Raw genomic sequence first — 14,009 nt, forward strand, 5'->3', positions numbered from 1 at the left:
AACGACGGCTTGAACTGCGACCAATTCTGGAGGAACTCAACTTTACAGAGCCGGTGAGGAAATCTCTGCTTATATTGAGCGATCCACTCATGCAGCTCCCTGCAGAAAACCCTCTCACCACACACCACTGGCTACAGCTCATGGGTTCTCAAAGAGTTATCCACTCCCCTCTCAAAGATGGTTAGAGCTCCTCATACTCTTGCGTACATAAAGTTCTTCGAACACATGCATAGAAAGCCCCAACCATTTGAAAGTACCAGAGAACTGCTGCAAAATCATTTTTGAAGGCTAAAAACCTCAGAAAGCCCCAACCATTTGAAAGTACCAGAGAACTGCTGCAAAATCATTTTTGAAGGCTAAAAACCTCAGTTTAGACCTTGGGGTGGGTACCTGTACTAGCTGGCAAGCTCTCGACCCAGACATTGGGTCAGTGCTTCGAGGCTGGGGGCTGGGGAATAAGTATTTGGTTGTAATTGCTGCCAGGAAGATCATAGAGTGTGATTGTTCCCTGCCTAGGTATTTTGACGATAGAGGTTGAGAATATGGGTGTCAATGCTGCCAGGTTGAATGTCTTGTTGGTGCTATCAGACTGGATGTTGTGACGTATGACTGATGCATGGATTTGTTTTCTTTCAGGCCAAACCTTTTTCATTCTCCCTGGCCTGCCTTCTTGACTTTCCCTGATGTTCTCACTAAATATGTTGTCTGTGTGTCCCCTTTCATATTGATGGGTCTGGAACTGTCTGCGCCTCAAGCAGGAGCATAAAGCTTTTTTCATGGTGTAATTTTAATTAATAATGATAATTGCGTGAATGCTCCACTTCTTAAACCTGGCATCAGTACCTTCCCATGAATCAGCAATCGTTCCAACTGCAATTCTCTTTTTTCCAATCATTCTCAGTATGCAAGTGAAAAGCTTCTGTTGTACTCCTCCATTTTTTGGTGTTTTTTTCTCAGATTTGGTTAGATGTTTAGAACGCTATTTTCAACTCTCTTTTAGTGTTTTCTTCTCGGCTACTAACATTCACAAGGCTTGCGTTTCTTGCATAGGAAATTTCAATCAGATGATTTCAGGCCCTTTCATGACTGGGATTCACAGGCGTTGTCTCGTCCCCCCACTCCTTCCCAACCCACGCACCCCTTCCTTGTTGAATAAAGTACTGGCACCAAGGTGGACTCATCTCTGCCTTTGTTGCTACAAGGTGGCTTTTCGAACTGGGTAAGAGAGATGTTTCTTCCAGCACAGTGCCCATGGTGGCATCACCTCTTGATACCATCTATCTGAGAGTACACACACTTTCAAGTATTGGGATGGGAATGGGGGGTAAAGGGTCCAAGAACTCAGCAAACCAGTGATAATACACCTGATCTGGTGCGATTTACTCATCCTGACAATGTGAAACCCCTTCCCCATATTGTTAGAGTACTTGTAGATGTGTCGGAACGAGTAGAAGTAATCAAATGTTCCTTGGAAATCAGTTCTGTTTTATTTTATCGTATTTTATTGTAAGGTAAGAGCATTTTATAGCCAACAGGTGTTTCGCCCCTTTACAACGGCCATCCAGCCTGGAGCTTCCTCAGGGTATTTAAGTTCTGTATCTGGAATATGGGGGGTAGTCAGTCCTTACCCAGATAGAATTGCAGTCTGGACGTATGAGCTCAATGGTTTAAAGGTTATATAGTCAGAGTGCCTTAAAGATAATCCTCTGTCTGATTGGCAGCCAGTGCAACTTCCTTAATGCCATGGAAGCTGATTTAAACTTCGGGATTCCTAGCATCAGATGTGCAGCTGCATTTTTTAGGGTTTGCAATTTGTTCATGTGTTGCGTTTGCATGTTTGTTTAGAGGTCATTACAGCTGTCAATTCTTGACAGAACAAAGAGGTGGCTACTGTCTTCTGTAACTCTGCAGGGATGTAAGGGAGGATCTTCTTTAAGGTCTTAAGGATGAAAAAAGAGGCACATGTGACCGCATTTGCCTGGGCCGCAGAGGTGAGTTTATATCAACTAATACTCCCTGGTTACAGACCTTCCTGACTGGGGTTGGGAGCGTTCCCATTTCCTAAGGCCTGAACTAAAGGAACCAGAAGGGGCTTGGTTTCCAAACAGGATGACCTCTGTTCTTCCGATTCCAGTGTTTTGGAGGCAGCTGATCAGCAGCTCATGATTAACTGTGCCAAAAGCTGCTGAGAGATCTAATAGTATGGGGCTACACTCCCCCGTGGTCAAGGGCTTCCCTAATTTCTTCGGTGGCCTTGATCAAGGCTGTCACGTTACAGGGGCCACTTCTGAAACGATATTGAGTGGGGTCCAAAAGATTGTTAGCTTGTATGTGGGCTGCCAATTGTAGATTTGTGGACTTTTCTACCATTTTGGTTGGAAATGGCAGGTGAGAAATCACCAATAGCTATTTGGATCAGTAGGATTGAGAGCAGGCTTCTTTATCCGAGGAAGTATTTGTGCAATTTTCTATTGCATCAGAAAGTAACTGATCTCAAGCATGTTGGTGAAAATACCTGTTAAATTAGCAGCAATAATATCTGGTGCCAATCTGACCACCGATGGTTGGCACAGATCCAGTGGGGCCCCCCACTTTGTAGATTTGATGAGCAAAGTGACCTGCTCAATTGTGAGGTTTGAGAATTTCACAAACGATCCCAACTTGGGAAGTGCAAGTGGAAAGACAGATACGTCCAAGGAAGAGGTGTTAGTGGAGGAGAATTTGCGGTATACCTCTTACACTTTGTTTTCAAAAAATCTCACTAAGGTATAACAAAATGTTTGACTGCAAGGTGCTAGATTACTACTGGTGTTGCAGGGATTCTGCACATACACAACTATGCGCAGGAAAACAGGACCTCGTGTGAAGGTGCTGAGCTGCCCTACCGCCTCGGAACCCATAATCCCAGAACCGACTAGCTATAGTGTCTCATTCCCTCTCCTACATAATAACGAAGCTACAAATGATTAGACAATCCAGAAACCAACACTCCCTACTCTCTCTTGAATCGCGGTAGCACGACATGCCCTTTTGCTCACTCACTGGTACCAGTCTACAATAAGAATTGATAGAGCCACTGTTATATATAGTTCAAAATGTTTATTTTAACTACAGTGTGCTATAATGCAGTAAACAAGGCACTACCAGCAGCAAAATGCATAAACCTAAAACAGTTAGTATTGTTGCAATTCCATAGATTATAAACCGGGATGTCATCGTATACGGTCTGTGGATAAACGACTATAAGACCTAACCATCCTCCCCTTGGCTAGAATAAGTTTTATTATAACAAAGAAGATTTCTGGGCTTTGTCAGCAGACCCCATATATTAGTGCCCAGATGGTATTTCTACATCATAGGAACAGCATAGTTCTTCTCTCTGGAAAGTCCCCTCTTCAAGTGTATTTTAGAACAACATGCATCCCCATAATATCAAAGCACGAGTTTCCAACTGTTGCAGCTGTGCTAGCATGTTTTGTCTAGGTGCTAGGAACTGACCGTAACAGAATAACAAGGGGCATTGTTTATCAACCTTGCACATCGTGTTCAGACTAAATTCCAGGAACAGGCAGAGAACGCTGAAAGCAGACGGTTCTCATGCGAAAGCAACAAACAGAGTCTTGCAAAATAAAGTTATGTAGTAACGTGCGCAAAAGCAGCATCATGGTAGCACAGCTCATGCTAACTTAGCAATGTCGACATTGACCCTAACGGCCATATGACACTGGAAGTGGATGTTAATTTAGAATCAGTAAGATAGCGTTCTTTCACCGATTTTTTTTGCAACTTCAATTTTTTGAGTAAAATAAAAGGATTTTTCTCTTTCCAGCAGCGTTTTATACTCGGACATATACTGTTTGTACATTTCTTTCTTGGACTGGAAATAGTCTTTTATCCACTAACGTTCCTGCCTTCTGCAACACTGTTTTTGCATTCTCAAATTTTCTTTAAACCAAGGTGCAAAAGGTTTTTGCCACTTCGCATCGGATATCTTGGCAGAGGCCAAAGTATGTACTGGAGAACAGATCCACCCTAAATAGATAGGGACCGAGGTACTTAAGTCATCTGTCACCGTAGGCTGGGACTGCATCAGAACCTGATTCAAATGGTCAGGAAGAATTTTGTGCCGTGGTCGAGTAGTGTGTGCATTGGAGGGGATTTTCCGTATTTGTGACTGTGAGAGCAGATATATGTCAACGGTTACTAAATGGTAATCAGACCATGTTATTGTCAGGAATCTGATGTTCTTTAGCCAGGGGATTATTCATACAAACCACATGTAGCTAGTGAGCTGCAGATTGGGAAGAACCTAGAACTGTCTGGTTGACACCAGAATTGGATATTAAATTAAGTAGGCTGTGGGCTCTGCTAAGTAGTAGTTGAAGTTCCCTAATTGCACAGTATCCACCAAATGTCACAGGACCAAGAGAACAACCTCAAAGTTACATTCTCCAGAGTGTTAGTGAGGAGTTTGGACTGGATATATTTGTCTCTTCTCTTCCTTTTGTTCAGTTTGTGAGCAGAAATGTTTGTGTATGTCTGCTCACATGTATGTAAATGGGAAATTGTCTTATTGCAGTTACTCTTTAGCAGTGAAGCCTCATCCCTGGCTTTCATTTAATTCAGCACTCTTTTGAGTCCCTAAATACGTACTGGATGGTTAATAGGTCATAAATAGGAATACACAGCATCGATAACTGCAGTCTTTTTCCGACACACTATTTCAGTAGGATAGGAGCAGTTTAGAGGCAGAGTGTCTTTATTACTCAAGTATCAGGGCCAGGTCTGAGCCCAGTGTGCATATAGTAAAGGGAGATATCAACCATCAAGTGGAATTTGAAGGGCAATCAACTTTCTGTGGTACATGGTATATAAGTGGAAGAAGGGAAGTTGGAAGCTTTTTTTTCTTTTTTTCATCTTTGATGTCCTGGTGGTAATAGTATGGCCCCTTCAGAGCCATTACTCACAGATCAAGAACTCCCCACTTTAGGATTGCGGTGGACCCTTTGTGTTCAGACCACCGGCTGAGTATACATGAAGGGGAGGCATGTATTTTAGATTATTCATTCCATGTATGGGGGTCTTCTACAAGATACATAGTTAATTGAAAAAGGCTTTTATTTTTATTGCTGCAACTATATTTGGAGACCAATCTAAAACCATATGCCACATTACTGGTATAATATAAATGTAAATCAGATTATGGAATTCTGATTTATCAATTGAATTTCAGGTTTAACGTATTGTAATAGCGCTAACCTAGAGCAGAAAGTGAGAACCTAGACTCATTTTTAAATGAATCCTGGAATAGGTTTTGATTGCCCGGCAGAGAAGTCTCTAACAAGGATCTCTGTGACCACAATTTTGGGCTGTGGTACTCTGGGCAGTAACATATTTATTTAGTCTTCGTAACATGATAACACCCTTTACTTTTGCCTTCATAGGAAATTGAAGGCTTGGAAGTTATTGGCAAGGGGCGTCCTTACACTTCCACATCTGTATGGAATCATTCTCTACATGAGCAAAAGGAGGAATTGCCACAGAATGGAAAAGAAAACTTGTAAGTATCAGAGACCATTGGCCAAATACCAGAAAGCAATGGGAACAAAGGATGATGAGCCAAGAGCCACCAATCACTCTGTGATGAGTTTTAGGAGTTGCACGTAATGGGGCACACATTGTTTAGCCACAGTCTTGGTACAGGAGAGGTTTTCGGGCACCTGCAGTGGCCCCTGTAACAAATTGTGCCCAGAGCATGCTGTTGCCTTTAGTACCTCACTGGGAACAAGAATGGGTCTTCATCAAGGGATCTAAGGACACTTTTCCAAATGTTCAAAAACATATTCATAAAACAAAAATATGCATAGAATTGAAAAGCCAAGTTGCTGATGGATACTTCTAACCGCAGATTACTTATCTTTAGAATTTCTCTTGGCACCAGGCTGAGTACAGAAAATTCTTCCATCAATACTTCTGTGTTCTAGTAGGTGGTGCTTTTTTGCTCTATGGTGACTCCATACAGCCCTGTATGTTATGGAGCAGACTGGCATATAAGCCCCACCCCGTGCCTTTCTTTCGGCACACTTCAATGTGGATCTGGAGCTCTGCTTCCAACATGCCAGCTCTCCGATGGCTGTAAGGTTTGCAAACAGTGTGCTAAAGAACGATTTCTAAACAGAAAATGACATGATCCAAACAGTAAGCAGAAGCTGTTTACGGCCCGAACAAGGTGAGTCCTGCAACATTAGTGCCCTCATGCACCCAAAGACGATTTGTGACTGAAAGCCGATACTCTACGTCATTGAGTACAAGAAGAGGTTGCGGTCCTGCTCCAAGTCAATGGCCCAAACACTATCCCGAGGTAATTCCAATGAAAATCCAATTTCCTATCAAAGTCTTCCAGTAAGTCCCAATTCCAGACATAAGCCCAAGAAAGCCAAGCGGGGCTCAACCTCATCCAGCCATTAAGGTCTAGCAAGAAGGTGCAAGGGTGTCAACATAAGGATCGCACCCCCTCCAAAGTCACTGCATCCAAACTGATCCCGCAGTTGGGGTCTGCGTGACCTTAATTTCCCAGGCCGATGCTGTGGATTTTTGATGCACTTCCAGCTCCCTCTGTCATGCCTTTGGGCCCCAAAGAAAAGCAGAGGTTTCCATTCTGACTTCCTCTGGCAGGTTCACTCGATTCCAGCTGCATTCACAGGGTCCGTTACTGAACTTGTACCTACCCTGGCACTGACTTATGCCCTGGCTCAAATGTCCATGCCTGTTCTTACTGTGCTAGCACCTACTCTAACTCCACTAGGGCCGGTCGATGATTGGATCCTTATACTGATCTCTTATCCCGAATTGAAATCAACCCAATCTATCCCTTTTTCATGCTTTTAACTCACAAAGGTGCAGCAGGTAGTTATACATCTGTATGGCAGTTCAGTATCTGTGCCCCAATTCACACTATTTTTGGTTTTGATTCAGGCCCAGTGCAAGAAGTACTCTTTGTCCCTCAAGGCACTGATGATGAGAAGAAAGAGGAGGTTCTTCACCTCCTCCACTATTCTGAGGATTCATTATATGCAGACTTATAAAATGGCAGTGTAATGGAGCCAGCTGGGCCACCAATGAATGATAGTACTTTGATAGTAATGGCAGTGTAATGGAGCAAAATGGCAGTGTAATGGAGCCAGCTGGACCATCAATGAATGATAGTACTTTGTTTGCTGAAGTGGCTTGCATGACAACTAAGGCACTTGAACTGCAATATCCCTCTGTGGAGAAGTAGACAAATGTACTGGTTGAAATTCTTCTACCAGTGTCTGTTTTATCTGAGCTGTTGGTTGCCAATTAATGGAGCCTTTTTGGATGCCCCTCTTTCTATGTGGTCTAAACCATGCTCATGCCAACCAGTCAGTTGAGCCGTGGATGTGAATGCTTTCTTCTTTACAGTATAGCCCTCGTATCTATAAATGGGTTGGCTTCCAGGAAGATACACCCTTACGCTACGGTACATGGCTAGTGACATCTTTCCGGCTGTACCAGAGAACCTCAGTGCCTCACCTGTGCAAACAATTTTGAATTTGAATTTTAAAATATTTATAGAGCGCACTTATACCAGAATCGGTTTCATGGCGCTAGAAGGCAGAAAAACCAGTGGGTACGGAGGGAGGGTTATAAAGCTACAGATCTGGAGAACAAAAATGTTTTAAGATGTTTGCGAAATTCCAGGTAGGAAGATGACGACCTGAGAGTAAATGGAAGTGAGTTCCAGAAGGAAGGAGCCAGCACTGCAAATCTGGCCCCACCGGACTTCTGTTTTCTGAAACGAGGGACTGACAGAAAAGCCAAGTGAGTGGAACGAAGTTCTCGGGAAGGAAGGTAAGGGGAAATGGCTTCACACAGGAAAACGGGAGCGGTCCCTGCTCTGGCCTGGTAGGTGATACACCCAAGCTTGAAAAGGGCCCTCTCCCTCACTGGGAGCCAATGGAGAGATTGCAACAGAGGGGTCGTATGATTAAACCTGGGGAGACCGTAGATCAGGCGGGCCGCCTGATTCTGAATCTGTTGAAGCCGGCAGAGCAGATAAGCCGGCGCACCGTTATAGATGACGTTCCCATAGTCAAGGCGCGAAAGCACCATGGCCATGAGAATGAGCTTGAGTGCAGCAGTTGAGAAGAAACGGGCAACCCTTCGAATAATCCGCAAAGAGAAAAAACAAGCAGATACAACTGCATTGATCTGCGTGTGAAGGGTAAGCATGGGATTAATGAAAATACCCAAGGTTTTAACCTTGGAAACAGGAAGAGGGGAAGGGCCAAGGGCAGAGGGCCAGAAGGAAGGAGACCAGGGACTGCAACCACCCCCCGTCAGAACCAACTCGGTCTTGTCCGGGGTCAGTTTGAGGTGGTTGCAGTTCATCCACCCTTGGATAAAAAGCATAACCTTCTGGAAATTAGAGGCTGAGGAAGGAAAGGTTGAAAACAAGTTGGAGGTCATCGGCGTAGTTAAACACCGAGACCTCCATCTGCTGTAAAGTAAAAATGAGAGGTGAAATGTATAGATTGAAAAGCAAGGGGGACAGGGAAGAGCCTTGGGGAACTCCACAAGTCACCCTCCTAGGAGGAGCGGTGAAGTTGGCAAGCTGGACAGCCTGTTCCCTGTCCGTCAAAAAGGAACGGAGCCAAGCATAGGCCGAGCCCCCAATGCCCGCCGCCACGACACGGGACAACAAGATGTCATGGTCCACCGTGTCGAACGCGGCGGACAGATCTAACAGGACTAGAGCCTGTGGCCGGCCAATATCGATCCCCTCTCTTAATTGATCCATCACCGACACGACTACCTTCTCGGTAGAGTGCAGCGGGCGGAAGCCCGCTTGGCGAGCGGCCAGGCAGCCTGTGGATTCCACAAAGGAGCTCAGGGACCTGGTGATATGAGCCTCTGAGACCTTTGCGAGGTATGGAAGGAGAGAGATCGGGCGGTAATTGGCGGGCGCAGAGGGATCGGTGCCAGGCTTTTTCAAAATAGGAATGATGACTGCAGATTTGTGGGCAAGGGGAACAATGCCCGAGTTGAGGGAATGATTGATAAAAGTGAGTGGTGGAGAATAGCAGTTAGAAAAGAGCTCTTTTAGGACAAAAGCAGGACCAATGTCCCGAGGGGAACCTGATTTGATCCGAGCTAGAAGAGGAAGCAGAGAGTCTCGGGTGAGGGGAGGAAACTGAGTGAAGGAGGGGGGAGGGAGGGGTGGGGGGATAGCAGAGGGTACCGTGGGTGGGGGAGGAATGTTGGCCCTAATAAGGGCAATCTTCTCAAAGAAAAAAGAGTTAAGGGAGTTACAAAGTGTTTGGGATGGGGGAATTTTAGAGACCGCCCTATCGGAGGCCGCCAACTCATGAATGGTGTTGAATATCTCTTTCGGTTGGTTTTCTGCAGCCAAAATTCTGCCAGAGAAATACTCCGTTTTGGCTTTTAGAATGTCACGTTTGTAATCTTTTAGGGACAGGCAGTAATTGGCCTTAAGGAGAGGGCAGTAAGTGCGCCGCCAGGCGCGTTCCGCTCTGCGGGTCGCAAGTTTTTTCCCCCTGAGGGAGGGAGTAAACCATCGGTTAGCCCCATGGGCACGCTTGACAGTCACTCTCTTGAGGGGAACGATGGAATTACACGCCTTTACCAGCCAGGTGTTAATGGCTGAGAGCTGGGAGGGAGGAGATAAATCATTAAGCTCCGGGCTAGTAGCCTCTAGGGAGGAGCAGATCGCCGGGAGGGCCGCCTTATCCCACTTTCTGGCCCAGATGTTTTTGGGCAGAGGGGGTTTAGGTGGTCGTCCGAGGTTAGCTACAAAGGAAATGAGGGAATGATCTGACCAACAACAAGGGGAAATGATTGGGGGGCCCATAGGGATGTTGAGGGACCAAATTTGGTCAAGTTGATGACCTTTGATATGGGTGGCCGAACTCCGCTGAGGGAGGAAGTTTAGGCTGGTGAGCAGAGCTGTGAACTCCTTAGATCTCATATCTTCAGCTGGGTCATTCGGCCAATAATTTAAGTCTCCCAATAGAAGGATGGCAGTGTTGTTTACCACAAGGGTGGCCAGAAGGTCCTCTAAAGCAGATAGGAAACCAGGGGTGGACTGGGGCGGGCGGTATATAAGAACACAGGTTAATGGGATCCCAAAGGAAGTGGAACGGACTACTAAGCAGTCTACTGCAGGGATCACGGGAGATGGTAGGGTTTGGAAGAGGAAGTCCGTGCGGGTGATCAGGGCCACACCTCCCCCAGTCTTCCCTCCTGGGCGGTCCTTCCTAATGGCCGCGTAAGTAGGGGGCAAAATGGACAGCAGGCCGGGAAGCGAGTCGTCCCTGAACCATGTTTCCGTAAGGAATAACAGGTCAGGCTGGCGTGAGTCGAGCAGATGGAAAAGCTCGAGCTGGTGCCCATCCGCGGACCGGGTGTTAAGGAGGATCGCAGAAGTAGGAAGCTTAGGGCCGTCCAGGGCGCAGGGGAGGGCGTCATCGTGCCTGGAGGGCGATTTGGTGGGGGGAAAAGGATCAGGGTAGGGCAGTGAGGATGAGGCACTAAGGAGTGGGGGGGCAGAGCAAGGGCAGCTAAGACCCAAGGAGGCAATGCGCTCTAATACTAAAGATGAAGGGGGACGGGGATGCCAGAGGGAAAGTATATGCGCAGAAGGGTATGTGGTTAAAAAAAGGGCATGGCGACCGGGCCCGGGCCCCAGCCGGCCGCGGACGGGCGCAGACGGGCTTAACTCTGGCGCGACTCCGGCGCGCCTACGACGCGCCCGCTGCGCTCGTCCGCTGCGCTGCCTCATGGTGTCCGTATAAATAGGGGCGGAGCTGCGGGGGAGTGGCAGGGCTATGCTGGAGTATACTGCCCAAGCCAAAATGGCGCCCGTTACCGCCGGGAGCCCCCGAGAAGCAATCAGGCCCAGTCAGCAACTCACCCCCTGCAAGCGGAATGAGGTAAGAACCTGCATAATTTTAAAAACAGTTAGTGCAAATAAAATAGCAACAATTTCCGGAATTTCCGAGAATGCAGCGCCTGCGCTCGTAATTAGCGAGGCGGGATGCTTAGGAAACAGAGAACACTCCAAAGTATAACCAGACGACCCACTGCCACCGGGCCACTGGTCAAACACAGGAGAAAGCAGGAAACGCGCTCCTAAATAGGGGCTATGCTGCGGGGGAGTGGCAGGGCTATGCTGGAGTATACTGCCCAAGCCAAAATGGCGCCCGTTACCGCCGGGAGCCCCCGAGAAGCAATCAGGCCCAGTCAGCAACTCACCCCCTGCAAGCGGAATGAGGTAAGAACCTGCATAATTTTAAAAACAGTTAGTGCAAATAAAATAGCAACAATTTCCGGAATTTCCGAGAATGCAGCGCCTGCGCTCGTAATTAGCGAGGCGGGATGCCTAGGAAACAGAGAACACTCCAAAGTATAACCAGACGACCCACTGCCACCGGGCCACTGGTCAAACACAGGAGAAAGCAGGAAACGCGCTCCTAAATAGGGGCGGAGCTGCGGGGGAGTGGCAGGGCTATGCTGGAGTATACTGCCCAAGCCAAAATGGCGCCCGTTACCGCCGGGAGCCCCCGAGAAGCAATCAGGCCCAGTCAGCAACTCACCCCCTGCAAGCGGAATGAGGTAAGAACCTGCATAATTTTAAAAACAGTTAGTGCAAATAAAATAGCAACAATTTCCGGAATTTCCGAGAATGCAGCGCCTGCGCTCGTAATTAGCGAGGCGGGATGCCTAGGAAACAGAGAACACTCCAAAGTATAACCAGACGACCCACTGCCACCGGGCCACTGGTCAAACACAGGAGAAAGCAGGAAACGCGCTCCTAAATAGGGGCGGAGCTGCGGGGGAGTGGCAGGGCTATGCTGGAGTATACTGCCCAAGCCAAAATGGCGCCCGTTACCGCCGGGAGCCCCCGAGAAGCAATCAGGCCCAGTCAGCAACTCACCCCCTGCAAGCGGAATGAGGTAAGAACCTGCATAATTTTAAAAACAGTTAGTGCAAATAAAATAGCAACAATTTCCGGAATTTCCGAGAATGCAGCGCCTGCGCTCGTAATTAGCGAGGCGGGATGCCTAGGAAACAGAGAACACTCCAAAGTATAACCAGACGACCCACTGCCAACGGGCCACTGGTCAAACACAGGAGAAAGCAGGAAACGCGCTCCTAAATAGGGGCGGAGCTGCGGGGGAGTGGCAGGGCTATGCTGGAGTATACTGCCCAAGCCAAAATGGCGCCCGTTACCGCCGGGAGCCCCCGAGAAGCAATCAGGCCCAGTCAGCAACTCACCCCCTGCAAGCGGAATGAGGTAAGAACCTGCATAATTTTAAAAACAGTTAGTGCAAATAAAATAGCAACAATTTCCGGAATTTCCGAGAATGCAGCGCCTGCGCTCGTAATTAGCGAGGCGGGATGCCTAGGAAACAGAGAACACTCCAAAGTATAACCAGACGACCCACTGCCACCGGGCCACTGGTCAAACACAGGAGAAAGCAGGAAACGCGCTCCTAAATAGGGGCGGAGCTGCGGGGGAGTGGCAGGGCCATGCGTGAACAATGCATGATAGACTGGATAATGGTCTGGATATAGCCAAGTATGTGCTCCGAGTGGGTATGTATACTAAAGCCTACATTGGAAGAGCTATAGTGCCAGCGTTGTGCTCAGAAGGTATTACTTTCTGGTGAAGTGCAAGCTTGTTTACTGTGCATTCCTTTCGATGAATCCTGATTATTTGGGGAAAAAAGTCTATTTGGCACTAGAACGATTCGAAGATAGTCATGCCACAGCTTGATCTTTGGGATTCTTGGTGTCAGCTAAGCATTTTTATCATCAATACAGAAAATTCAGAGGTTTTTCCAGAGGTCTAACTTATTGTCACTGCCAGCCCTACCTGCATGTACCACAACAATCAGTTGAGTACCTTCGATGACTCAGATATGGTGCCTGCAGAAGTCTTTGAAACCAGTAGCGGCAGTAGAACTGCCCCTACTGGTCTCAAATACCAATTCTTCCTCCCCTAGTACAGCTGCTTCAAGTTACTCATTTTTATCCCCCAAGGCGTGGAGGAGGAAGAATATGACATTTGATCCCCTGCTGGAGATCCATCATGTCAAACAGGTGAATTTTACACATTTTTCAAAGAGGCTACGAATAGTCATTTGTTTCCTCTTAATCCCATATTCCTCCCAAGTCAAGCTCCTGTTGTCCAAAGGTGCTATTGAGCAGATACCAGACTTGGAGACGGGAGGATGGATTCCACTCATTGTAATTCCCGTGCTCTGAAGAAGGATGGCTTCCTCAGGGCTATTCTAGACCAATGCACACTGAATGCCATTCTGAGGACTGAAAGGTTCAAAATGCTCACTTTGACTAAGATCCTGTCTGTTCTGGACCCAGGGGACCCCATGACAACCTTGGAATTGCAGTACAGGTATTTTCATACCCCCGTTCTTCAGTCCCACAGGTTTTACTTGCAGTTCAAAGTGGTCCAGGAACATTTTCAATTTACCATTCTGCCCTAAAGCCTCACGTTGTCAAAAGTGATGGCAGTGGTTATTTCCCATCTTCGGAGGTCTAGGGTAAAGGCCTTCCCGCCCCTCAATGACTTTCTGCTAAAGTTAGGTTCACTTCAGTCAGTTGTAGACACAAACAATTCCATTAATTGGGGGAAATTCTGGACATTGTGGTGTTCAAAGCCAGCCTTCTGCTGCAGGGAGTTCTGAACATTAAGGAAAGGATCACAATTTTTCGGAATCAGTCCTAGGTTTCTATGAGGATGACGCTGAGGCTTATGTTCTCCTGGCCTCCTGTATGCCACTCATCTTGAATTCATGTGGACCATGCAGTGATCCCTCAGGTCTCAGAGGGCCCAGCATCAGGCTTGCTTATCTGACACCATTCAGATCTCAAATAGGAAAGCACTGGTTCTGCATTGGTGTCTGACAGAAACCAACCTGACCTGTGGAAAGCCACTCTCTCCT

General features: G+C 47.1%; 1 protein-coding gene across 4 annotated transcripts in view; it reads left to right on the forward strand.

The window, feature by feature from the left end:
• MYCBPAP (MYCBP associated protein) overlaps positions 1 to 14,009 on the forward strand; it is a 1,064,843-nt gene that overhangs the window by 512,918 nt on the left and 537,916 nt on the right. For all 4 annotated transcript variants that reach the window (XM_086930831.1, XM_086930830.1, XM_086930829.1 and 1 more), the window contains exons 8-9: positions 1 to 53; positions 5,445 to 5,560. The exon at positions 1 to 53 is cut by the window's left edge and continues 66 nt beyond it. In XM_086930831.1, the coding sequence (XP_086786957.1) occupies positions 1 to 53; positions 5,445 to 5,560 (169 nt within the window). The remainder of the gene's footprint in view (positions 54 to 5,444; positions 5,561 to 14,009) is intronic.

This window comes from Lissotriton vulgaris, chromosome 7 (assembly GCF_964263255.1).
Source record: "Lissotriton vulgaris chromosome 7, aLisVul1.2, whole genome shotgun sequence".
Classification (NCBI taxonomy): Eukaryota; Metazoa; Chordata; class Amphibia; order Caudata; family Salamandridae; genus Lissotriton; species Lissotriton vulgaris.